Source organism: Spermophilus citellus (genome assembly GCF_964194105.1).
Source record: "Spermophilus citellus genome assembly, chromosome: 8".
NCBI lineage: Eukaryota > Metazoa > Chordata > Mammalia > Rodentia > Sciuridae > Spermophilus > Spermophilus citellus.
In genome coordinates, this window is record NC_138189.1 from 1,721,825 (window position 1) to 1,748,247 (window position 26,423).

A 26,423-nucleotide genomic window follows, 5' to 3' on the forward strand; every position below is an offset into this window, starting at 1 on the left:
GCCCAGTAACAGGCTGTGTATGACTCTCACGTGCAGGGACACAGTCACAGGCCAACGGTCAGAGAGGTGCCATGTTGCACCTGCCAGGGCCAGCCTGAGTGGCTACTGCAGCCTCCAGCTGCCTCGAGGCTGGAGCCACTTGCTGTGGGGAGTCGAGCAAAGGGAGCACAGGACCCCTCACACTTCCGAGCCTCCAACAGAGCTCAGCCACACAAGTGAGGACAGAGCCCTGACTGTGGCTGGAAAGTCCAGGGCCCCTCTCCCAATAATCGTTAGGACACAGAAAGAAAGGGATAATCATCAAGCACCTAGTAAATTTTAACAATGCTATTAACCAACTAGACACGGCTGGCACTTACAGAGCGTCCACCCAAGACGGCAGAATGCACCTGGTCCTCGTGGGGAACAACACCAGGAAAGACCAGATTCTCAGCCATGAAACAAGCCTTGTAAAGTTTAAGAAGAATTCAAGTCATGCAAAATACACACTCCAGGCCTGATGTAGACACACATGTCAAAACCCAGCTATTCAGGAGGCTGAGGCACGAGGATCGCAAGTTCCAGGCCAGCCTCAGCAACTTAGTGAGGCCGTATCTCAAAAAATAAAAAGGGCTGGGGCGGGGGCTGGGGCTCAGTGGCAGAGCGCTTGCCTAGCATGTGTGAGGCACTGGGTTCAATTGTCAGCACCACATATCAATAAATAAAATAAGAATCCATCAACAAGTAAAAACCTTAAAAATAAATAAATAAAAATAAAAAGGGCTGGGGACGCAGCTCAGTAGGAAAGCACCCGTAGTTACATTCCCAGTACTATTAAAAGAAAGTAGTTCACAGTCTGATCGTAGAATTAGAAATCAACAGTGGAAATATCTCTAAATATATGGAAACTAAAACACACTTCTAAATAATTCATGGGTTTAAGAAGAAATCAGAGTATATTAGAAAGTATTTTGAAGAAATTAAAGTAAAAATACAACCAGATCTATGGGAAGCGAGCCAGGCTGGAGCCAGGGAGAGTCCCACACGGAATCCTGCACTGCATGAAGGTCGGCCTGCCTTTCTCCAACCTCAGCTTCCACCTCAAGAACCTGGAGAGAGAAGAGTAAGGGACCCCAAAAGCCGTAGAAGAAAGAGTGGTCGAGACTAGAGCAAAAACATAACTCAGGGAAACATTGGGCAGCCGAGGAGGCCCCACGTGGCTCCACTGGGAAGACCGGGAGATTGACAGCATCCCACAGTGTGGCCCAGAGGGAGACCAACAGGAGGAGCAGACATCATGGGGACCTGCAGGAGCCGAAAGGAATCGTCGTGAGCCAGTCCTCTCGACAGATTCGACAACTTAGAAGAAATTTCTTGAAAGATGCTTTCAGAACTCTTCAAGAAAAAAAAGAAAAAAAAAAAGAATACCTGAAAAACCTCTATATCTGTTCAATGAATCGTGGTTCAAAATCTTCCCCTAGAAAACACTCCAGGGTCTGATGGATTCCCAGGAGACTCCAGCAGACATTTAAGAAGAAACAACTCTGCCCACACTCATCCAAAACCCAAGAGCAGGGAGGATCTCCCAGCTCGTGCCGAGAGCCCTCACCACGGCACACACAAGGCCCTGGGCATCACTCTCTGATGCCCAAACCACGCAGGCTGTGCAGCACGTCTCTCACAAGTCTAGAGAAACAGGGACGGGGCAGGCTCAGCTCACAGGCAGCCCGCCTGCACCCACAAGGTCCTGCGTTCAGTCCCCAGGCTGCAAAAGCGGAAAAAATTAATATTTTTTAAAAAATATTAGGAGGGGCTGGGGATGTGGCTCAAGCGGTAGCACGCTCGCCTGGCATGCGTGCGGCCCAGGTTCGATCCTCAGCACCACATAAAAACAAAGATGTTGTGTCCGCCAAAAACTAAAAAATGAGTATTAAAATTCTCTCTCTCTCTCTCTCTCTGTCTCTCAAAACAAAAAATTGGGAACTAAATCAATCTCTTTAAAAGTAAAAAAAAAAATAAAGTGAATGATCACTTAAAAAAATATTAGGAAATTGGAGTTAATACATGGAAAGGATAATGTATCATGAACAAGTGGATTTATCCCAGTAATTTCTTTTTTTTTTTAGTTGTTGATGGACCTTTATTTTTTATTTATTTATAGGTGGTGCTGAGGATCGAACCCAGTGCCTCACACGTGCGAGGTAAGCGCTCTGCCCCTGAGCCCAGCCCCAGCCCCAGCCCAGTCATTTCTTTTAATATCGAAAATCAACCAGCGGATTCCTGGGTTCCTCCTGGACCAAGGAAGGAAGGACATCTGGGATGGGGCCCAGGTGACTAGAGCATTTTCAGCTCTCAGAGTGAGCCAGATGTTCCCGTGAGGATAGAGAACCATGATGTGATCTGAATGCTGCACTTTCATTTATTTTCCAAAGAGAGAATTATTTTTTAATTTTTATTTTTTAGTTATTGGTGGACACAACATCTTTGTATGTGGTGTTGAGGATCGAATCCGGGCCACACGCATGCCAGGCGAGCACGCTACTGCTTGAGCCACATCCCCAGCCCCATTCATTTATTTTTTGCAGCACAGGAATTGAACCCAGGATACTTCACCACTGAGCTACATCCCTGTCCTCATGAAGTTGCTGAGGCTGGCCTCGAACGTACTGTGTTCTCCTGCCTCAGCCTCCCAAGCCCCTGGATCACCGGTACGCCACCACACCCAGCCCCCTTCTGTGTTTTTAAAAATCTATTTTCACCAAGAGCAAGGTCACATGCTTTTCTCTTTGGCACCTTTGTGAGGCTCAGGTGATCCCCTTGTTTCCTTTCCCCTGAGGAATGAGAGTCTTCTCTTGTGCTCCGATCCACCAAGACTCAGACCACCACCAAGTGACCACACTTGCTTTCTGTTCACTGCATGTGACTGTGGCTCAGTCACCTCCCCTGACTGGGTTTAGTATTCTAATTTGGGAAATAAGAGAACTGGCCTGGACAGCGCCAAAATTTCTTAAAGTACTAGAAAATTTTCACTCTAGAAACAACCATGGTGAGGGCTGGGGCTGTAGCTCAGGTGGTAGAGCGCTTGCCTTGCATGCACAAGGCCCTGGGTCCAATCCTCAGCACCACAAAAAAAAAAGAAAAGAAAAGAAATAGCCATGGGGAGAAGCCTGGATGTTCACAGAGGCACGGTATCCAGACTCTGGCAGCTTGGCACGGCTCACCATTGTTTCTGCCATGATTGTCGTGTACAAGAAAAAATAAACAAAATAAGGCACATTTTAAAAACAAATTAGGGCTGGGGTTGTGGCTCAACGGCTCGCACGTGCGGACCCCTGGGTTCGATCCTCAGAGCCATATAAAAATAAATAAGTGAAATAAAGGTGTTGTGTCCAACTACAACTACAAAATAAATATTAAAAATAAATAAATAAATAAAAACGTTAAGACAGTCATCCAACTGCTCCTTTTGCATGGATATTCCTGAGTGTCGTACTGGGACAGATCAGTGGGCGTCGCAGACACAGAGCCCTGTCCTTACGTCCTGCCCCCCACTGTTGGGTAAGGAATGGATAATAATGCAAAAAGTCCATATTTATTAAGTAAAAAAACAAGGAAAGAAAGAAAATCAAGGCAGTTTACTACATTAAAACAGACGCATGGTAATCTCAATGGGCAGAGAAAGCATTTGGAGAAGATTCGGCATCCCCCCGGTAGAACTCCCACTGGGGCCACGAACAGAGAAGATCCCAGGCCTGAGAAGGGGTGTGGGAAACCCGCTGGCCACCTGCAGGTTCCACAGGCATGTGCTCCCCGAGGTGAGACTGAGGAGGGGTCTGCGCCACCTCCTCCACGGCCGTGCCCGGACTTCAGCCGGGCAAAGGGCAGGGCAGAGCATGCACCACAAACTAGGGCCTCAGTCAGGAAGGAAGCAGCACAGGGTACTTATTTCAGAAAACACAATCACCTACACAAAAAGTCTAATGGTATCTACAAGAACAGTAAAAAAGGGGAAAAAATCCTGCCAGAACTAACAAGTGAACTTAAAAAGGGGTATCATGAAACACAGTCACAGTGGCATGCATGTATAGTCCCCACCGGAGGCTGAGGCAGGAGCACCATCTGAGCCACAGAGCTGAGGCCAGCTTGGGCAGCAGGGATACCCCATCTTGATAAATAAATAAAACAGACACACACACACTTGTGTGTATATCAGGTGTGCACACACATATACAAATAAGTATATGTACATATGTGCAGTTTTCCAGTCTCCTGACATAGTTCCTAAAACCCCAGGACTTTGGAATGGTACGTGTCATATGCTAATGAGGTGACTGCTGGCTGGACATCCCTAGGGAGCGTCAGGACTGGCTTGGTTACCAGAGAGACCAAGATGGATCCGAGGCCAGACGCTCAGCCTCACCCTGACCTCCAGGCAGGGAGGGGGCTGAAGGCAGAACCGCTCACCCGTGGCCAGTGGTGCAATCAGTCTCACCCTGGTAAAGAAGGGACTGGGTTCAGGGGGCCTCCAGGCTGCTGAGCTCCCCTGCGTGCCAGGAGGGCGGCTCCATCGGGGAGTGCTCCTGTGCATAGGACCCTCCCAGACCTCGCCCTGCATCCTTCCTTCATCAATATGATGTGAAGGCAGTGCCTCTCTGCCCTCTGCAAGCCTGGGGCCTGCGGACCTCATGCCCTCTCCAGGCCCTGTCGGGAGGGAACTGAGCTGGCAGGTGCTCAGCCGGCCTCTGCTGCAGACCCTCCAGAGAATCGCTCAGGTGTGGGAAAGCCCACACATCAGAAGTGCCGTGTGGCTGTGTGAGAGAGGAGAGTAGGAAAAGCAGTTTGGTTTGACCTGTATCCCAGAGAAAGGTTTCCATTCATAAGATCAATGTACCATGTATTTCTATTAGCACCTGTCAATCAAAACCTGAATACACTTGGAACACTGTGGAAAGACGGAAGCACCAGGTTAACTGGCAAGAGCCGTGGGGTGTGGACCTCGAAAACCAAGAGCAGCTCAGAGGTGTGGACAGCTGGGCAGCAGGGGCTCCGGGGTATGCTGGGGCTGAGCCTGTGAGACGTCCAGGGAAGCAGGGAAGCATCCTGGCTGCACACGTGGATCTAGGCAGGAGGAGACTGAGAAGGACGTGCAGGGGTGGTCAGCATAGACATCATGGCCACACAGGACAGGAGAAGGTCTGTGCTACAACCTGCCTAAGTGGCTGGGGAGCAGGGCAGGTCACAGAAGAGCTGAAGGAGAAGTGACCAGTGGGTAGGAGGACAGCCAGGGATGCAGAGTCCTAGAGCCAAGTAGAGGAAGAACATGAAGGAGGAAGTGACCCTTGAAGGAGACAGTGCTGAGGGTCTGGCGACCTCCTCGTCCTCAGTATTCTTACTCTGATGCCAGAGACAAGAGAAGAATGCATGTGCTCATGTCAGGGTTTGGCCTTGAGTCTTCCCTTCTGGTCCTCACCCCACCTCGGTGCATAGCTCAGATGGGGCCAGCCTCCCCTAGGCCACCTCTCAGACTCACTTAGAACAACACTGCCATCAGCACCACCGACCGCTCAACAGAGGGCACCCAGTAGTAGAGCACTTGCCCAGCGTGTGTGAGGCACTGGGTTTGATCCCCAGCACTGCAAATAAATAAATAAATAAATAAATAAGGTCTGGGACGCGCCCGAGTTAATTAGCCGCGAGGTACCAGAGAGGGATTACAGCGAAGCGGATTCTGCAGGCTCCTGCCAGTGGCACACTGGCCGCGCTGAGTGCTGAATTCCAGCTTTGAAACACAGGAGAGAATCGGTCCAGTTCGATTCCCGACACCGGTCGGAACACGGAGGAGGACTGCAGCCGCCATCATGGAGAGCTGATGCAATCATCCCTGTTTTCTACTGATCTCGGCTCATTCAACTACAGAACAGGTGATTCCAGGCTGGTATTTGCCTGCGTCGCGCAGACAGATCGCTCAGGCTCCGGATTGGAAACTCTGAGGAGAATACTCTTCAGGCCTCACCCCTGGCAAGGCAAGGCGGGCGCCGGGCTTTGAGCGGCCAGATTCTAGTTCCCCGGGTTGCTTTGGCCCAGGGCGGGAGTTCCTTCTTGGCCCGGGGCTAGGGAACCCGCGGCGACTGTGTCTTTGACCCTGCCCCTGTCTGAGCGTACACTGAGCTGGGAGAGGTTGGAGCTGCCAGGCTCGGGCTCCCGGGGCTGCCTGAGCCTGAGGCTGGGGTACCTCTGTGGAGCCTGCTCCTAGCAGAGTGTGGCAGGGATCGGAGAGGCTGGGTTCTGGCTGCTTGAGCCCACGGCCGCGGAGCCTGCAGAGACCGCGAGCTGAGGCCAGCCACAAGTGAAACTTGCGACGAGGGGCAGCGGGACTCTGTCTCCTGGAACAGTTTTGACCCGGAGCTGGGGAGCCCGCGGGAAGTGCGTCTTAGACTCTGCTCCCAGGGGAGCCTGCACCAAGCAGGGAGAGTTTGGTGCGGCCAGGTTTGGGCACCGAGCAGGGAGAGTCTGGTGCGGCCAGGCTTGGGCTCCCGGGGCGGGTTTGGCCTGGGATTGGGGAACCCGAGGCGGTAGCCCTGAGGAGCCTGCTCCTAGCAGAAAGTGGCGGGGATCGGAGAGACCGGCTCCTGGCTCCCGAAGCGGCTCTGGCTCAGGGTTGGGGATCCTACAGGGACTGCTTCTTGGTCCGGGCCCTGCTGGGTGATGCGGGGGCCTGGAGGGCAGAGTGGAGCTGCCTCCTGTGCCCAGAGCAGGCTAAGGGTCCCGCCGGTGTGGTATCGCGACACCCCAACTGCAGCTGGGGCCGAGGAGAGTAGCCGCCCACGCCTGGAACAGGACCAGCGACCCGACGGCAGGGTAGCCAAGTCAACCCACTTGGAGTGGAGGCCGTGAAGAGCTGCCATCTGACCCTGCAAGGTAGGCAGTCCTGCGTCCCACTGGCAGGTCAGGCTCGGCAGCCGGCCAGTGTGGTGGACAAGTAGCATCGAGGCAGTCACGTCACACTGGTTGGAGTGGGGGTTGAACAGAGCCGCCGCCAGCGTCCGGAAGGAGCCCAGAGACCCGTTGGAGAGGCAGTTAGGTATCCCCACTGGGAATGGGGGTTGAGCAGAACTGCCGCCCAGGCCCGCAGGGTGGGCAGATCTGAGACCCACCGGCGGAACAGGCTTGGAGGCCGACCAGCGTGGTAGACACGTCACATCAATTGGAGTAGGGGTGGAGAAGAGCTGCTGCCCACGTCCGGATCAGGACCAACAATCCGAGGACGTGGTAGGAACGTCACCGCAATTGGAGTGGGGGCAGAGTAGAGCAGCCACCCGTGCCCGCAGGGCGGGCAGACCTACGACCAACCAGCGTAGTGGATAGATCACCCTGATTAGAGGAGGATCACAGCCACTACCCGCCCTACAAGAGAGAGATCCCAAATATACAAGAGCAACATAAATAAACAGGGGGAAAAATTTCAAAAACACAACAGTTTCATGAAGCAGAAAGAAACGCAAGCAACATGAAAAGACAAGGAAAGAAAGGACCACAAGCAATGCAGGTCAACTCAACTCTAGAAGAGGTAATAGCTGCAACAGATGGAATGTCAGATAAAGAGTTCAGGATATACATGCTTCAGATGATCTGGAGTCTCAAGGAAGACATGAGACAGCAAAATCAGACAATGAAAGATCACTTTGACAAGGAACTACAGAAACAAATCCAGGAAGTAAAAGATCAATTACACAGGGAGATAGAGGTAATAAAAAACAAACAAATAGAAATCCTAGAAATGCAGGAAGCAATAAACCAACTTAAAACCTCAATTGACAATACTACCAGCAGAATAGATCACTTAGAAGATAGAACATCAGACAATGAAGACAAAGTATTTCAACTTGAGAAGAACATAGACAGTTCAGCAAGACTGCTAAGAAACCATGAGCAGAACATCCAAGAGATATGGGATAACATTAAAAGACCAAACTTAAGAGTCATTGGGATACAGGAGGGCACAGAGCTCCAAACCAGAGGAATGAACAATCTATTCAATGAAATAATACGAGAAAACTTCCCAGACTTCAAAAATGAAACAGAATCCCATATCCTAGAAGCATACAGGACGCCAAAAGTGCAAAATCATAAGAGATCCACACCTAGACACATTATAATGAAGATGCCCAACATACAGAATAAGGAGAGAATTTTAAAAGCTACAAGAGAAAGAAAGCAGATTACATTTAGGGGCAAACCAATCAGGATAACAGCTGATCTCTCAACACAGACTCTGAAAGCTAGAAGATCCTGGAATAACATTTTTCAAACACTGAAAGAAAATGGGCTCCAACCAAGAATCGTGTATCCGGCGAAATTAAGCTTCAGGATGGAAGATGAAATTAAAACCTTTCACGATAAACAAAAGTTAAAAGAATTCGCAGCTAGAAAACCATCTCTTCAAAAAATCCTTGGCAAAACATTACAGGAAGAGGAAACTGAAAATAACATTGAAAACCATCAGTGGGAGGTAGGACAGTAAAGGGGGGAAAGTAACCAAAGAGGAAAACTAATCAGGTTTAGTAACATAAATAAACAAATATGACTGGAGGAACAAACCAAATCTCAATAATAACCCTAAATGTTAATGGCTTAAACTCACCAATTAAGAGACACAGGCTAGTCGAATGGATCACAAAACAAGATCCAACAATATGTTGCCTACAGGAGACGCATTTGATAGGAAAAGATATACATAGACTGAAGGTGAAAGGATGGGAAAAATCATATCACTCATATGGACTGCGGAAACAAGCAGGAGTGTCCATACTCATATCAAACAAAATAGATTTCAAGCCAAAGTTAATCAAAAAGGATAAAGAGGGACACTGCATACTGCTCAAGGGAACCATACACCAACAAGACATAACAATCATAAATATATATGCCCCAAACAATGGTGCAGCTACGTTCATCAAGCAAACTCTTCTCAAGTACAAGAGTCTAATAGACCACCATACAATAATCATGGGAGACTTCAACACACCTCTCTCACCACTGGACAGATCTTCCAAACAAAAGTTAAATAAGGAAACTATAGAACTCAACAACACAATTAACAACCTAGACTTAATTGACATATATAGAATATACCACCCAACATCAAGTAGTTACACATTTTTCTCAGCAGCACATGGATCCTTCACAAAAATAGATCATATATTATGTCACAGGACAACTCTTAGACAATATAAAGGAGTAGAAATAATACCATGCATCCTATCTGATCATAATGGAATGAAACTGAAAATCAACGATAAAAGAAGGAAGGAAAAATCATGCATCACGTGGAGAATGAACAATAGGTTACTGAATGATCAATGGGTCATAGAAGACATCAAGGAGGAAATTAAAAAATTCTTAGAGATAAATGAAAACACTGACACAACATATCGGAATCTATGGGACACATTGAAAGCAGTTTTAAGAGGAAAATTCATTGCTTGGAGCGCATTCCTTAAAAAAAGAAAAAACCAACAAATAAACGATCTCATATATCATCTCAAAATCCTAGAAAAAGAAGAGCAAAATAACAGCAAAAGAAGTAGAAGGCAAGAAATAATTAAAATCAGAGCTGAAATTAATGAAATTGAAACAAAAGAAACAATTGAAAAAATTGACAAAACCAAAAGTTGGTTCTTTGAAAAAATAAATAAAATTGACAGACCCTTAGCCATGCTAACGAAGAGAAGAAGAGAGAGAACCCAAATTACTAGCATACGGGATGAAAAAGGCAATATCACAACAGACACTTCAGAAATACAGAAGATAATCAGAAATTACTTTGAATCCTTATACTCCAATAAAATAGAAGATAGTGAAGGCATCGATAAATTTCTTAAGTCATATGATCTGCCCAGATTGAGTCAGGAGGATATAGACAACCTAAACAGACCAATAACAATAGAGGAAATAGAAGAAACTATCAAAAGACTACCAACTAAGAAAAGCCCAGGACCGGATGGGTATACAGCGGAGTTTTACAAAACCTTTAAAGAGGAACTAATACCAATACTTTTCAAGCTATTTCAGGAAATAGAAAAAGAGGGAGAACTTCCAAATACATTCTACGAGGCCAACATCACCCTGATTCCTAAACCAGACAAAGACACTTCAAAGAAAGAAAACTACAGACCAATTTCTCTAATGAACCTAGATGCAAAAATCCTCAATAAAATTCTGGCAAATCGGATTCAAAAACATATCAAAAAAATTATACACCATGATCAAGTAGGATTCATCCCTGGGATGCAAGGCTGGTTCAATATACGGAAATCAATAAATGTTATTCACCACATCAATAGACTTAAAAATAAGAACCATATGATCATCTCGATAGATGCAGAAAAGGCATTCGACAAAGTACAGCATCCCTTTATGTTCAAAACTCTAGAAAAATTAGGGATAACAGGATCATACCTCAACATTGTTAAAGCAATCTATGATAAGCCACAGGCCAGCATCATTCTGAATGGAGAAAAATTGAAGGCATTCCCTCTAAGATCTGGTACAAGACAGGGATGCCCTCTCTCACCACTTCTGTTCAACATAGTCCTCGAAACACTGGCCAGAGCAATTAGACAGACGAAAGAAATTAAAGGCATAAAAATAGGAAAAGAAGAACTTAAATTATCACTATTTGCAGACGATATGATTCTATACCTAACAGACCCAAAAGGGTCTACAAAGAAACTATTAGAGTTAATAAATGAATTCAGCAAAGTGGCGGGATATAAAATCAACACGCATAAATCAAATGCATTCCTGTATATCAGCGACAAATCCTCTGAAACGGAAATGAGGACAACTACTCCATTCACAATATCCCCCCCAAAAAAAAAATACCTGGGAATCAACCTAACAAAAGAGGTGAAAGACCTATACAATGAAAACTACAGAACCCTAAAAAGAGACATAGAAGAAGATCTCAGAAGATGGAAAAATATACCCTGCTCATGGATAGGCAGAACTAACATCATCAAAATGGCGATATTACCAAAAGTTCTCTATAAGTTCAATGCTATCCCAATCAAAATCCCAACAGCATTTCTTGTAGAAATAGATAAAACAATCAGGAAATTCATATGGAATAATAAAAGACCCAGAATAGCAAAAACAATGCTAAGCAGGAAGTGTGAATCAGGCGGTATAGCGATACCAGACTTCAAACTATACTACAGAGCAATAGTAACAAAAACAGCATGGTACTGGTACCAAAACAGGGGAGTGGACCAATGGTACAGAATAGAAGACACAGTAACCAATCCGCAAAACTACAACTATCTTATATTTGATAAAGGGGCTAAAAGCATGCAATGGAGGAAGGATAGCATCTTCAACAAATGGTGCTGGGAAAACTGGAAATCCATTTGCATCAAAATGAAACTGAATCCCTTTCTCTCGCCATGCACAAAAGTTAACTCAAAATGGATCAAGGAGCTCGATATTAAATCAGAGACACGGCGTCTGATAGAAGAAAAAGTCGGCTATGATCTACATACTGTGGGGTCAGGCCCCAAATTCCTCAATAGGACACCCATAGCGCAAGAGTTAACAACCAGAATCAACAAATGGGACTTACTCAAACTAAAAAGTTTTCTCTCAACAAAAGAAACAATAAGAGAGATAAACAGGGAGCCTACATCCTGGGAACAAATCTTTACCCCACACACTTCAGATAGAGCCCTAATATCCAGAGTATACAAAGAACTCAAAAAATTAGATAATAAGATAACAAATAACCCAATCAACAAATGGGCCAAGGACCTGAACAGACACTTCTCAGAGGAGGACATACAATCAATCAACAAGTACATGAAAAAATGCTCAACATCGCTAGCAGTCAGAGAAATGCAAATCAAAACCACCCTAAGATACCATCTCACTCCAGTAAGATTGGCAGCCATTAAGAAGTCCAACAACAACAAGTGCTGGCGAGGATGCGGGGAAATGGGTACACTTGTTCATTGTTGGTGGGACTGCAAAATGGTGCAGCCAATTTGGAAAGCAGTATGGAGATTCCTTGGAAAGCTGGGAATGGAACCACCATTTGACCCAGCTATTCCCCTACTCGGTCTATTCCCTAAAGACCTAACAAGAGCATGCTACAGGGACACTGCTATATCGATGTTCATAGCAGCACAATTCACGATAGCAAGATTGTGGAACCAACCTAGAAGCCCTTCAATAGATGAATGGATTAAAAAAAATGTGGCATTTATACACAATGGAGTATTACTCTGCAATAAGAAATGACAAAATCATAGAATTTGGAGGGAAATGGATGGCATTAGAGCAGATTATGCTAAGTGAAGCTAGCCAATCCCTAAAAAACAAATGTCAAATGTCTGCTTTGATATAAGGGGAGTAACCAAGGACAGGGTAGAGACGAAGAGCTGGAGAAGAAGAATAACATTAAACAGGGATGATAGGCGGGAGGGAAAGTGAGAGTTAAGGGAAATTGCATGGAATTGGAAGGTGAGCCTCAGGGTTATACACAATTACATATAAGAGGAAAGGAGGAGTAGGAGGAAAATTATAGAAGTGGAAGAAACGATTTATAGTAGAGGGGATGGAGAGAGAGAAGGGGAGGGGAGGGGAGGGGAGGGGTGAGGGGACAGTGGAGAATGGGATAGACAGCAGAATACATCAGTCACTAGAAAGGCAATTTGTAAATCAATGGAAATGTAACTGATGTGACACAGCAATCTGTATACAGGGTAAAAATGGGAGTTCATAACCCACTTGAATCAATCTGTGAAATATGGTATATTAAGAACTATGTAATGTTTTGAACAACCAACAATAAAATAATAAAAAAAAAGAAAAAAATTATTTTTCAAATAAAAATATATAATTAAAAAAATAAATAAATAAATAAATAAATAAATAAATAAAGGTCCATCAACAACTAAAAGACGTTAAAAAAAAAAAAGGCACCTAGCTCAGAGTGAGGCATGTGAAAGGAACAGCCATTCCCAAAGGCCACCACAATCGTCCCAGTTCCTCCCAGGCGGGCCACAGGGCCTCAGCCTCTCTAAGCATCTCTCCTCTGTGGAGCCTCCCTCGGTAGGCGGCTCCCTGGTACCTTCTGCCCTGTTTCTAACTCCTGAGAGCAGGGAAGCCAGCCCAGAGGAACCAAGGATGTCCATCGGAACATCTGAACAGTCATGATGAATGGAGGCTGTTGCTGACCAGTTCAAAACCTCAGAAACCAAAAAGAAAAAAGCACTCGGAGCCTGAGCTATCCAGAAAAGCCCTCACACTGGAGCAGGCCAAGTGGACGAAGAACAGGAGAAGGAATGACCCTTCCATCATCGATGCAGGTCCCGTGAAGACCCAGAGCCAGCCTGGGGTGTGGCCACTCTGGCCACTTTGCAGGGGCCACAGTCACACAGCAACGGTCTGTCCCTGTTGGTGGGCACACACCATCCCCTCCTCCCAGGACCTAGGGCTCAGCAAGACCTCGTGGCAGAAGACACAGAGTTCCCAAGCTTTGTCAAGATCCTGGGGGTCACTGGGTGTCTAGTACTCGGGGCACAAAACTTGGTTGGCTAAGGTATTTTTATCAGCAGCCTCCAGTGCCATCTGAATTATGCAGCAGCAGCTCACAACCGTGAGTCAGCAGCCAGCAGCTGGGTTGCCCCTGAGCCTGCATCACCAGGAGCAACTCACCCCCAGGCCAGCCACTCCCTCCTCCCCACCTCCCTCACCTCCACTCTCCCCAGGGCTCCAGGGCAGTTTGCCCTCCTACTCACACTGTCCTGCCCAAGAACACCCTCCTCCTGGCTCTGGTTCCCCACAGCCCCAGGGTCAACCAAGAGAGAACATTCCTGCAGAATGAGGCAGATGACAAAGCCTGTCTTTACAAGGACAGCCTGCGCCATCCCTCACCACCCGTGGCTGCTCACCTGGCAGGAGCGGAACTGGCTGACCAGTAGTGTGCACCGCTGGGGGTCCTTCCGCCCATCCAGGCTGTCCAGCTCCGCAGCCACCTGGTTCAGCTCCTCGTCGGCATAGTAGAACTGGGCCAGCAGCTGTGGGTCTGACCGCTGCAGGGGAGAGAGACGCCAGGAAAGTGAGTGGGCAGCTGATCACTGGAGAGGACACAGTAGCTGGTGGTCTGTTCCAAGGGCAGAGGTCCCAGGCCAGAGCCTTCTGCACTGAGCAGTAGCTAGCTCTCACATCAGATTTCTGTACAAGGATCTCTAGCAACAACTAGAGCTGGGGAGCAGACCACTGGGGCTTAGGGGCTCTGCCTGGGGGGGGCCCACTTAGAGGGCAGCCCAAGGCTGTGGGGTCCAGGCTCTGCCCCAGACCCCAGGTTCTCATCAGAGCCGTGGCCGAGGGGTTCTGGGAAGGGAGGGGAAGATGAAATGGCTCCCAGAAAAGACATTCACCAGTCCAAACAAACGATAAAGATGGCCACTGAGGGAAGTAGCCAGAGTCAGCAACGGATCTTACTCCAAAGATGCAGCCGCAGAGCCGCCTGAGCCACTCCCTGCTCTCCCAGGAGCCCCTCGGCCCTCTCAGCACCGTGTCCACAATGCCAGGAACCCAGTGCTTCCTGGCAGGAGAGCTCAGCTCAGCGGCGCCACCCACCACACTCACAGGGCTCCCCTGCGCGGGCTTTGCATGTGCAGCTCTCACGACACCAAGGACTGCTTCCCTGGGGTGGACAGGGATGGAGGCCTTCTGCACAGGAGATGCAGGGCACGCACCCCGGCCACACACAGGTTCACGTTGCTGGGGTGTTACCGACGCTCTCATGTGCACACACAAACGCAGCACAAAGCCGCACTGGACGCACCCTGTTCTAAGAACCAGCACTTGGTGGGCCATCTGTTTACCACACACAAGGCAACTTCTTGCACCCCTTGCCTTTCAGCCCCTCCCAGCAGGCCTGCCCCTCACTCACCTGCCCCCACCCCCTGTGGCTGTGCCTCAGACAGCCTCTTCCTTTGCTTCAGGGCAAAAAAAGTGTCAGTGGCAAAGCCACCATACCTGGCACCCCCTCAGGGCACTAACCCCGGTCACCAGAACCACCACTTTCTTCTGGCCCATCAGCGCCCCTCACGATGGTGGGTGAGGGAAGGAGGGATGGCAGGGCCTGGTGTGACCGTCCAGCAGTCTGGGCCTCTCAGTCCACATGCACCCAGCAGGCAAGCAGGTCTCCCTGGGGTTCCTGCAGCCCAACTGTCCTGCAAGGAATTTGGAGCCACTGTGAGTGGCTGCAGGAGCGTGTCCATGTGCGCAAGCGTGTGTGTGCACATGGGCATCTGCACACAGCTGCTTGTGACTACTGTGCACAAGTGTGAGCACACTCTGGTGCTCTGGAAGGCATGCTGTGGGTTGGGTGTGCATGTGCTCAGGTGGGCAGAGGGCCTAAAGTGGGGGTGAAGCTGACTGCTGTTCCAAATAGTGCCCAGGGCTGAAGCCAAGGCCACCGCTGTACCATCTCCTGCTGTGGCCCGAGGGGCTGCATTCTGTCCCGGAGCCTCCTGGGGTCAGGGTAGACGCTGGGGTGAAAAGTCATCAGCTTTCGCTCCCAACCACCCCTCGTCTGGGGTTCCCTCTGTGTCTGGAGGGCCTGGCAGGCAGTTAAGGGGTGTCAGAGAGACCCGGAGGGGGGGGCCTGAGGCACATGGGGGGAGGGGGCCTGAGGCACACGGGAGGAGGCAAGGACACTCTGCAGAGAGACCCAGGCAAGACAACAAGAGCCCACCCCGCACAGCAGAACCTGCCCGGGGCCCCATCTCACCCTACAGACACCCACAGGCTGCCCTGCTGAGGAAGCACATCCACATCCAAGTTTTAATGAGAGGAGACCCAGCCCAGGGGCTGGGCAGCGCCCTCACAGGGCAGTGCGGCGGCCATGAGACCAGGGGCCAGGCAGCGCCCATGCAGGGCAGTGCAGGCCATGCGCCCAGGGGCCAGGCAGCGCCCTCGCAGGGCAGTGTGGGGCCATGAGCCCAAGGGCCGGGCAGCGCCCTCGCAGGGCAGTGCAGGCCATGTGCCCAGGGGCTGGGCAGTGCCCTCGCAGAGCAGTGTGGGGCCCTGCCCTGGGCATAGAGCACAGAGAAACCACGGCCCCAACGCCAACCTCCCCAAGCCTGCTGACGTCAGCTTTTCCCCTCTGTGACTTAAAGACCCGACCAGAACAACTGTAAAGGAGAAAAAGGTTACTGAGGCTCACAGTCACAGAGGTCCTAGTTCACAGAAGGCCAGCTCCATTCCTCAGGGCTCGAGGTCAGGAAGGACATCATGGCAGAGAGTGCAGCAGAGGGAAGCGGCTCACATGGTGACCAGAAAACAGAGAAACACTCCAGCTCCAGAAACCAAGTATGTCCCTCACAGCCACATCCCCCATGAGCCATTTCCTCCAGCCACACCTCACCGGCCTCTAGTTACCAGCTAATCCCATTAGGGATTAACCCACTGATTAGTTTAAGGCTATAACCCAATGATTTCTCCCCTGAACCTTCTTACACTGAGCTTTAGGGGAACACCATGTATCCAAACCATAAAAAAAAAACCCTTTTGGTGGGTTAGTCCCACCCCTCCATCCCTGCTGAGGCTCCCCAAAACTCTACTGCTGGACAGAGAAAAGCACTTCAGTAAAGGGGCTCCCACCTGACCCTTGGGAGCAGGGGCTCCACACGTCTGACCACACACTTGCAGGTGAGGAGACACAGTATCCCATAGACCAAGGAGCAGGCCGAAGTGTTGTGATATCATCAAAGGCAGCTGTACCTGCTGGCCTGCAAGTCCAGGACCGCAGACCCCAGTCAGTGCTCCAGGTGATTGGCAGCTGCAAGTGGAAGTCTTTCTTCATAGCTGAGCAGGGTAGAGCCTGTTCGTCCCCTTGCTGGTGTGGCCCGTGGCCATCACACCTGAGACAGGGTGGGCTTGTCTCGACCCAGGGAACACTGCTTTGTTGACCCTCTTGCCTTCCCATCCCACCCCACAAAGCTGCCCACTTGGAGGGAGTGTCCCCAAATGCCCAGTATTCAGGAGAGCAGGCTCGTGTTGTGAGGCTCCATAAGTCCTTGGAAACACAAAGATACTGAGGACTTTGCAGCTGCTCAGGCTGTGCCCACCCGCCCTCCCCCGCCTGCCCACGTGGCCATCACTAGTTTACCTTCCTGGGCAGTGTGCTCCCTGGGCCATCCCCCTCAGGCTCTCAGTGGAGAGCACTGGCAGAGCTCCTGCCCACCCAAGGGAACCCAGCCTGCTCTGTGGGCTGACACCCACCACTAGAGAAGCAAGCCCACCATCAGCAGAAGTCCAGATCACAATGCCGGCCGCAGAGAAAAGCAAGCTGTGCTTTGGGGTTCTACTCTAAACAGGGGCAGGGGAGGCCTCTCACCAGGGTGGGGAGGGGCTGCTCACCCTTCCAGACACAAACTCAGAACAATACACTGCACGTCACACTCTGGAACACAGGTGCACGCACGCGCGCGCACACACACACGCACACACACACACACACACAGCAGAAACAAAGTCCCCTCCAACACAGTGCCAAGCCTCACTGAGTGGGACACTAATCCACTGATCCTACTTTGTTCTTTCGTAGCACTTCTGGCCATGACCACTATTTTGATTGCATGATTCACAACAGTTGGGAAGATGCTGGCTGCCCAGGGAAGCTGGTGACCACCATCTAGCAGATGAGCTGCTCCCACTGCACAGCCTGCATCTTACGCCCACAACTCATCCTCATGTGGGGACCGGTCACACACACCAGTGAACAGGGGAATGTCCGTGAGAGGAAACCTGGTCACCCAGGGCCCAGCACCTGTTACAGTTTGGAGGTAAGGTATCCCCCAGAGTCCTGCCAATGCAGGAGATGAGATGACTGGTCGGTGAGAGCGTCACCTAGTCCGTCCATCTGAGTCTGAAAGACTGAGTGGGTGGGACTGTGGACAGGTAGGGTGTGGCTGGAGGGGCCACTGGGGTGTACCCTGTGCCTCTTCCCTGCAGCCCCTTCCCCTTGCTCATTCTGCTCCCCACCATGAACTGGGCAGCTTTCCTCCTCCATGATGCTCCAGGTCACCCCAGGCCCAGAGCAGTGGAGTCAGCCCACCATGGTCTGGGTCTCTGAAACCATGAGCCCAAAAATCAACATATCCTCTGCTAAGTTGTTTGCATCAGGTATTTTGGTCACTGACTAGACAAGGGAGTCCCTGAGTCCTCCGGTGACCACCAGGGGGACGGTGCAGTCAGCCGGTGGCTGTCACAGCAGAGACCCGGGGCCTGCCCGCACTGTGCTAACATCAAGTCACCAGACTTTTCCACTCCGGCTGCCTCCACCTGCTCCAGCAGCCCGCTCTGCAGCTCCTCTGCTCACACCAGCTGGGGGACACCCCACTCCAACAAGACCCCCACTGCAGTGGTCTTCCAGGCACTGCAGTGCTCACAGCACTGGCCCACCTATCGCCCCACCTGGACACAGTCAGGTGACGATGGGCCCCTGCAGGGGTGACTGCTTGGCAAGATGAATTCATAGACAAGATGGAAGGTGTTGGAACAGCATGGGGCTGAGTGTCTCGGAGACCACGGCAGGCCACGTGGCCTGAGACACTGTGCAGGCTCACTCAGCAGACCCCTCTAGGCAGCTCTAGTGGAAGGTAAAACCCAAATCTCAAACAGCTGCGGCTGGGGCCACTCCAGCCTCCCGGGGAGACCCCGAGGACCCGTCCAGCCTGAGCCGTCCTCAGCCCTGAGCAGCAAATGTGAACATTGAAAATGGCCTTCGAGGGCCAGGATGCAGCTCAGGGATGGAGCTCCTGCCTGGCATGCATGAGGCCCTGGGTTCTATCCCCAAAACACATCAAAGAAAGAAAAAGAGACAAAATGACGGTTGAGGCCACTCGAAGTTCTCTCTGGAGGAAAGAGCTAGGGTGTCTGTGACCATAGGACCCACAGTTCCAGGGCGAAGGAGCATCCCAAATGAGGTGCCTGAGCCAACGCCACCCAAACGGTGAGACTCTGAACGTCCCCATGGTCCTGGGTGAGAGGGACTCCCAACACTACCTCGGGCTTCCCAAAGGGCCCCAGTGGAAGGCGATGCTGCTGCTTGCACTGATGTGCATGGACAGATCCCCTTGGGTTTTCCTGGCTTCCTGCCAATGTAACAAAGCCCCTAAACCAGGACCACGATGCATGGACTGTGAGCAAAAGAAAGCCCTGTTCTTGCGTGTGTGTGTGTGTGTGTGCGTATACACACACACACACACACACACACACACTGAGCAGAAGAAATTAAGAACAGTCAGAGGGAAAGAATTACTAAAATACAAAAGGCCTGTGCTATTTTAAAACGTCAGTTATACACGGAGCTGCTTGTGCTCCAGCCCCCTCAGGACTGGTATTTCAGACAGAAGAATCCAAAGCTCTGTGTGTCGCCCAGTAGTGCCACTGGGCCACAGCAGGAAGAGTCTCTGTGATGTGACAGTCATGACCCATATGCCCTCAGTGCTGGGAACCTCCAGGCAAAGGTCCCAGGAAGTGAATCAGCACAACTGACGAGACGGGCCCGTCCTGATTCGCAGACTCCAGAAGACGGGGAGGACAGCTTCAGGTACTGCTTTCCATCTCTAAGTCGCAGAGCTAACTGGTCCTGCTGGCGGAGCTGCCGCAGAGGGAGGCAGGGTCTGGCCTCACTAACAGCAGCTCAGCACTGAGTGTTACGTGTTTTCACGTCTTTAAATAAAGTGTTCACAAGGAAGGGACCAATTGCTACAAAAAGATAGACCCTGTAAAATCTGTGAAATCAACATTGCCAAATAATGAAATAGAACCCAGTAGGAATGCCTTTTAAATTGTGCCATGTCAATATCGTCTGAAGATAAACTCGTAGCAGTGGAGGTTTTTACTGTTAAAAGACCCACAGGAAAGCAGCCAGCTAGAGGACTCCTGAACCAGCATCCTCAGAGGAGGCAGGGGAAGAGGCGTGATAGCAAAGCAGTTATAAGTTCAAGTGCGAAGCAGGACGCACCAGCTCAGAGCCCATAGTACAACTGGCTGAGCTGCTCCTTCTTCAACAGTTGGTCCCGAGGGTGAGCACCAGGGCTGGGTGTGGCATGAGCTCGGGCAAGCCCAGGCCCTTCTGAGCAGGCATGGGCGGAGGCTGGCGGGCTCCCAGCAGCTGAGGGTGGACACAGCATCCTGGCCACCATGAGCCACCCAGAGGGTCAGGCCCCAGCCCTACACAGAGCACTGCTCAACAGAGCCTTCTGCAAAGTGGCCCTGTGTGGCGCCTCCAGCCCAGGTGAGACCAAAGCTTACAAAGGTAGCTGACGGCTGGGGCGCCAGACACCATGGAGACAGAACTCTGGCCGGGGGTCCCTCCAAGGACCCTTGGGCATCTTTATGGGAGGAGGGGCTGTGAGAGCCAGGGCAGGATTCTGCTTCCCAAATATGATGCAAAAACTGCAGTCAGAGGACCTTAAAGAGACACACTCCAGGCAGCAGCACCACCATGTTGGCCAAGCCCCAGGAGGCGAGAACAGCCAAGGGGTGGGTATCAGGACAGGTGGGTGGGACAGACATCAGGGCAGAAGGCACGGCAGACCAGAGAGGACAGCCTTTCACGCAGGTACACCCAGTGATGGAGTGACATCCAGCAGATCCACTGGAGTCCTGCTCTGTCACGTTCCTTGTGACTAAAACCCTCAGGGTCACTCCAGGGGACCTGGGCTAATGGGGCTGCATGAAATAACCACACAAGAGACAGAGATAACTTTTTCTTTGGGCCCTGTGATGGCTCCTCTGACCTTAAGGGCCTGCAGAAAGAGACAGAGAGAGCATGTGCTGACCCCTATTATTGAGGAGAAGCCATTCAAATGAGGCAAGGGATCAGGTTTCAGGGGCTGAGTCTAGCTTCCTGATGTCTGCTGTCAGCAGGTTGACTGACACCAAGGAAGGCCACACCCAAGGGCAAAACAAGAGAAGGGGACACACAAAGGGTGCTTCCATGGAACATTCTATCCCAAACAGGGCAAGGGATAATGGCATAAAGGAACAGGTGAGCATAGCTCAATCCATGGGGCGACATACCTACATCTGAAGACCCGTCCTCAACCTCCGGGACCCGGGCAGTGTCCAGGTCACTATTAGGTGTAGTGACGGTCAGAGCCTCTCTGCTCCAGGATTCAGAGTGGCTCTCCACACTGCTCCCGCCCAGCAGCTGTCCAGGATGAGAGAGGGACCACCCTGCAAGGCCAGCCCCTGCCACGCACTGCCCCAGTGGCTCCCCTGTGTGCTGGCCTTTCTGATTTCTGCAGCTCCCCAGAGACAGTGGCCACACAGGGACTTCAGCTACCCTTGGGCTAGAGAGCTCTGGAGAGGGCTGGGTGCCCAAGGTGCCCTCCCAGGCCCTGGCCTCTCTTGGGCCAGCTTTCCAGTAAAGCGTTAGACTCTGGGCCCAAGAGCACCCCGAGAAGTCAAGAAAGGCCCAGAGGCAGCTGATTCCCATTGCTCCCCGCACCCACTGCCCACCCAGCCAGCTGATCCTTAGCCCCAGCCAGGAGAAGCTGCCCAACTGTCAGGTCCCCATGGTCAGTACTGCTCACCACCTCCACACTGACCAGGGCCCTCCTGCAGGTGCTCACAACACGCTGACCTCTGAGGCCTGGCATCTATGAGTAGCACATCCACATCCTAAGGTAGGCCTCATCCACAGCAGGATGCCCCAGGGCAGCCAGGCCAAGGCCCACTGACCCCAAGCCAAGCTGGAGTCCAACAGGCAGCGGCTCCTGCTGTCACATGGAGGCAGCCAGCTCTCCATGAGCCCGCCAGCAGCCACATGGCTGGGGCTAGTTACTACTCACCTCCCATCCCCACCTTCTCCACCCTGCTGTGAGGCTCAGGGTGCTGCAGACAGCATGCCTGGTCAGCAGGAGGCCAGAGAGTGGGAGGGTCCTTCCTCATGCCCACTTCTTGCCCTGGCTTCACCAGGGTTTTGACCCCTCAACAGGCCACAGCTTCTGCTGGCCCCCTGCCCTCCCTGCAGATGTGGAGCTGAGCCCCGGGCTTGTCCTCACCCCTGTGATCCCTCTGACCCTGCCCACGTGGCACGCACCCTCAGCACTCCTGACCAGACAGCCACCAAGTAGCCAGCTCCTCCTTCACGGTTCAGGACAGCCAGGCCCTGGCCAGGTATAGGAGTTGGTGGGCAGAGCCTGGGCAGAGCTTCAGCACAAAGATGACCCCTCACAGCTCTCCTGCCACCTAATGCAGGGAGGCCCAGGCCTCCCCCTTTCTGGCACAGAGTTCTCAAGGATCACTGGGAATGTGCCAGGAATGCCACCTCTGAGGTGGGAGGCACTGGCCTGGACGGCTGGACTCAGTTCCCCTGTCCCCTGGAAGCAAGATCTCTTTCAAAGCTTTTCCCAGCAAGTCAACTGGCCCCTTAGGTAAGCAACCCAGGGAGGGCTGCCTTCAGGGTCCTCGGCTGTGGTGCCAAGTGGGGTGGGCACAGTCGAGACCTGTCTGCCCAGGGCAGCTTTCTTGGGCTTGGGAATCCAGCTCACGACAGATTGGAGACTTCAGTCCCGTGCTGCCAGCTGCAATGGCCTGGAGACTGCACAACCTGCGTGTGAATGTGTTCTGTGTCCCTGGGGCTAGACAAACAGGCAGCCAGTGCCTGTGGACATAACCAGTAGCCTGGCCTGCAGGGCATCGACAGAGGGCATGGACTGGTGTCTGGAGCTGCCACAGCCTGTGCTACCCTCTACTCGGCAGAGCCGACGGTGGGTCTGCCTAGAAATCCCACCATCCTGGAAGAGGTGTGGGGCTCTCCCCAGATCACAGGGAGGAGAGCTCCACAAAAATCCAAACCACCCAGCATCTTATGTCCAACAAATGATGGGCCAGCACTTGATGCCTGATGCTCAAACCACAGGGACAGGCAAAGGGAGGGACCCAGCCTTTTCACTCACACCTCGAGGCCCGGCTCTCTACTGGACATCAGAGGAAGCCACCGCTCTGTGGCTTGCTTTCCCTGCATCTGCCTGCTGAGCAATCAGGAAGAGCACGCTGGAGCTTCCCTGCCGGCCAGCCGGGGGCTAGCAGCTGGGGGTCCAGGCTCACATGTGGCCGCCTGGCCCAGGAGGATCTGGGCTGTGGATGCCTGCAGGGCAAGTGCTGCTGGGATGTCTGAAGCCCATGGGAGGCCAGTTTGCCAGCCTTCATATATCAGCACTATGTGCCCAGGGAGAGTCCACTCACCCATGCTAGGCTGCAGGAGCTGGGTGCTCAACACTGCCTCACTGACCGCACGCAAGAGGGGGAACATTCAGCCAGCCACACAGGCCTCCAGCCTGACCTGGACCCCCAAAGCCTGTCCTCGGTGGTAGGTGGGCCAGCCAGCCCACTGAGTGCCCTGCCTGCCCTAAGGACGCAGCTGCCCCTCAGAACCCTTCACAGCAAGCACTGCCAGGAAAGGCTGGTGGTTCTGTGTTCAGTGCACATCAACAAGTCCTTTGTCCCTACAGCAAGACAGAAAAAAGCCACTTCAATGACGTGTCTTGGAAGAATCCAGGGCCCTCTGGAACATGGGGGAGAGTCTGTGGCCCGGGCAACAGAAGGAGCCAGGAGGGCTCCAAGCACAGACCCCAGCTCTGCCTCTTACTGGGTGCTGAACATGGGCAAGGCACACCTGACACCTCAGCTCACCTCTTGCCAAATGGCCCCAAAGCCCCCGGGGTGCGGGGGGACCTGGCCCAGTGCCGGCCAAAGCAGGGCACTCAGTCCTTACCTGGCGACCTCAACGTTATAAACAAAAGTGATAACGGGTGGGCAGGTGATTTAAAAAGAAGCCAACGGGGATGTAGCTCAGGTGGTAGAGCGCTTGCCTCTCAAGCACAAGGCCCTGGGTCAATCACAGCACCCCCCCCCCCCACACACACACACACACACAAAAGCCAAAGGATAACATCCTTCCTGACAGCAGCACTTCCAACCTGGCTCCATCTCCACAAGACAGAGCTGCCATGGAGCCAGAGTTCTGGAGCTGTTCACATGACAAAGACCCAAAGTCAGGAACCAGGGACCCCCCCACCAGGGAGTCACTGGAGGGACAGCAAGGGGGGGCCCCACACGCCGAGCATGGCCCTCGGAGGACCTCAGGCCCACAGAGTACAGGGAGGGCAGGGTAGAACCGTGGGGCTGGGCAGGGCAGGACGAAGAGTACCCAGGTGAGCCCAGAGGGCTGCAGGAGGCCCCTGTTGGGGTTAGGGAAGGAGGTAAAGAGGCCCTGAGAGCAGAGGGCAGGGCAGGGCCATGCCACGCCTGGGGAAGAATCACCTGGAAGAGCCGCTCTCGGCAAGGTGTTCCCTGCAGGTGACATGGAAAGGGGAAAGGCAGATGACCAGCAGGTGAGTCAGGGCATGCTCAAAACACAGGGACAGGCCTTTTCACCTGCAGATGGGCCACTCACACCCCAACACCTCCCGCTTCCTGCTGCATACAGCAGGAGCCTCTCAGAGCTCGCAGGTAGCTGGGACCTGCCAGGCTCCTGCAGAGGTCTGGGCAGGTCACCTGGTCGCCCCCCACCTGTACCACTGCCTGAGGGGCTGCTGGCGGCTCCCCGGCAAGCCCTGGCCCACGGACTCTCTCACAGGGCAGGTCCATCTCTGCTTCTGGTCCACTCTGTAATCTCTGGCCCTTCAGAGCTCTGGACCTGGGCCTAACCTGGAGATAGCTGAAAAAATCCATTCTGGCTGGGGTCAGGGGCTCTCCCCACGCAGGGTCAGAGGTGGGCCTGGGTTCCAATGCACCAAGTCAGGTCCTCCAGACCCACTCTTAGCCGGACTCTGGGTGACTGAGCCCAAGAGCCACCTGGGAGACAGACACCCCAACTGAGCCACTGTAGGGCGAGTTCCCGATGGGAAGGGGCCGCCCATGTTGGCTTCCTGGCCACTGTGGTCCTGATGGGGGGCAGGACTGGTGCTCCCTCTACTCCCCAGGAGGGACGTGGTGGGAGGTCAGGGCTCCTCCCCATCTGGGCACTGCAGAGGCTTGACCTTGTGACCCACTCTCAGGAAACCAAGGGAGGAGAAGGAAATGCAACCCAACCTCACACCTAGCACAGGCCCCAACCCATGCACCTGACAGGAGTGGGCTGGAGGCTGGACAGGGGCATCCACAAAAGAGACAGGCCACATCTCCAGAAAGATTCAGAGAAACAGAGCTTAACCATAGCGTCCAGTTATCCTAGGCGTAAGAGGTTTGCACATAAATTCTGAGATGGAGCTGGGAACCTCACTAAATTTCTGTCTGAAATGCTTTTATAGCAGTGTTGCCCAGAATTATGTCTCATAAGAACCTGCTTATGTAAAGCTGCCCCCCAGCCTCCTCGGAGGCCAGCCCATTCTTCTGCGGCGTCCCCAACAACCTGGTGAATTAGTGCCCAGAGCAGCTTTAGATTTTAAGAGGAGTTCCAACACCCCTGCACCTGCTGTCTCACCAAGCCACACTCCTTCTCCCAGGCCGGCCCTTCTCACTTGCAACAGAGGCCATGGCCAGCTCAGGGGGGCAGGAGATGGGGAGTCATAGCCTTCCCCACAGCCGCTAGTCACTCCACGGGTCAGCAGAGCCCAGAGGAGCTCAGTGGCTCAGGAGGCCCCAGCATCAGGGCACAGCAAAAAGCTCCCTGATAACCTGTCTAGTCACTGATGTGGAGACACAGCTCCTGTGGAAGGGGACGCTCCAGGGAAGCCAGGCCCTGGCCCTGGGCCAACCTGTGTTGAGCCCACAGGGCAGAGTGTCTCCCCTTATGCTAGGACCTCCCCCTTACAAGGGAGCAGGTAGGCCAGGGCCCTGCAAAACCCCAGGTGGTGACACTGGCCTGGGCTGTGGTGTTTGTTGTGCAGGCCACCCAGATCATCCAACAAAGGACCAACGGCTGGTTTGCTTTTATTTCTATTTTTCCTTCTTTTTTTCTTTTTGAGATGGAGTCTTGCTGTGTTACCCGGGCTAGCCTGAACTCTTGGGCTCACAGATCTTCCTGCCTTAGCCTCTGGAGTAGCTGGGACTACTGCTACTGCACCCTGCTAAGCAAAGGGTTTTCAAAAGGAAAATCAGTTTTCAAATAAAGCTCCCAATGGAGTAGCACCTGACAAAGGACATGCCAAGAACACAGACTGCAGGAAACCTAGCACCGCAGCTGCAGGGGGCTGGCGGAAGCTGACAGACCTCGGCACTTCCACAATGGCTAAGGAACAGGGGCAGGAGCGCGGGGCACCACGGGGTGCATCTGCACGTCACAGAGGTGGGAGATCTCATGTTTGAACTTTAGTGTTCTTTAAAATGCACTTTGTTCGGGCTGCTGTTGTGGCTCAGCAGTACAGCGCTCGCCTAGCATGTGCAGGCTTCTGGGTTCGATCCTCAGCACCACA

The 26,423-nt window shown here is 52.2% G+C and overlaps 1 protein-coding gene across 7 annotated transcripts in view; it reads right to left on the minus strand.

The window, feature by feature from the left end:
• ZFYVE28 (zinc finger FYVE-type containing 28) overlaps positions 1–26,423 on the minus strand; it is a 140,972-nt gene that overhangs the window by 77,077 nt on the left and 37,472 nt on the right. For all 7 annotated transcript variants that reach the window (XR_014023299.1, XM_081304200.1, XM_081304202.1 and 4 more), the window contains exon 2: positions 13,929–14,069. Coding sequence is in view for 6 of the 7 variants with exons in the window: in XM_081304200.1 (XP_081160326.1) it covers positions 13,929–14,069 (141 nt within the window). In the remaining variant the exon portion in view is untranslated. The remainder of the gene's footprint in view (positions 1–13,928; positions 14,070–26,423) is intronic.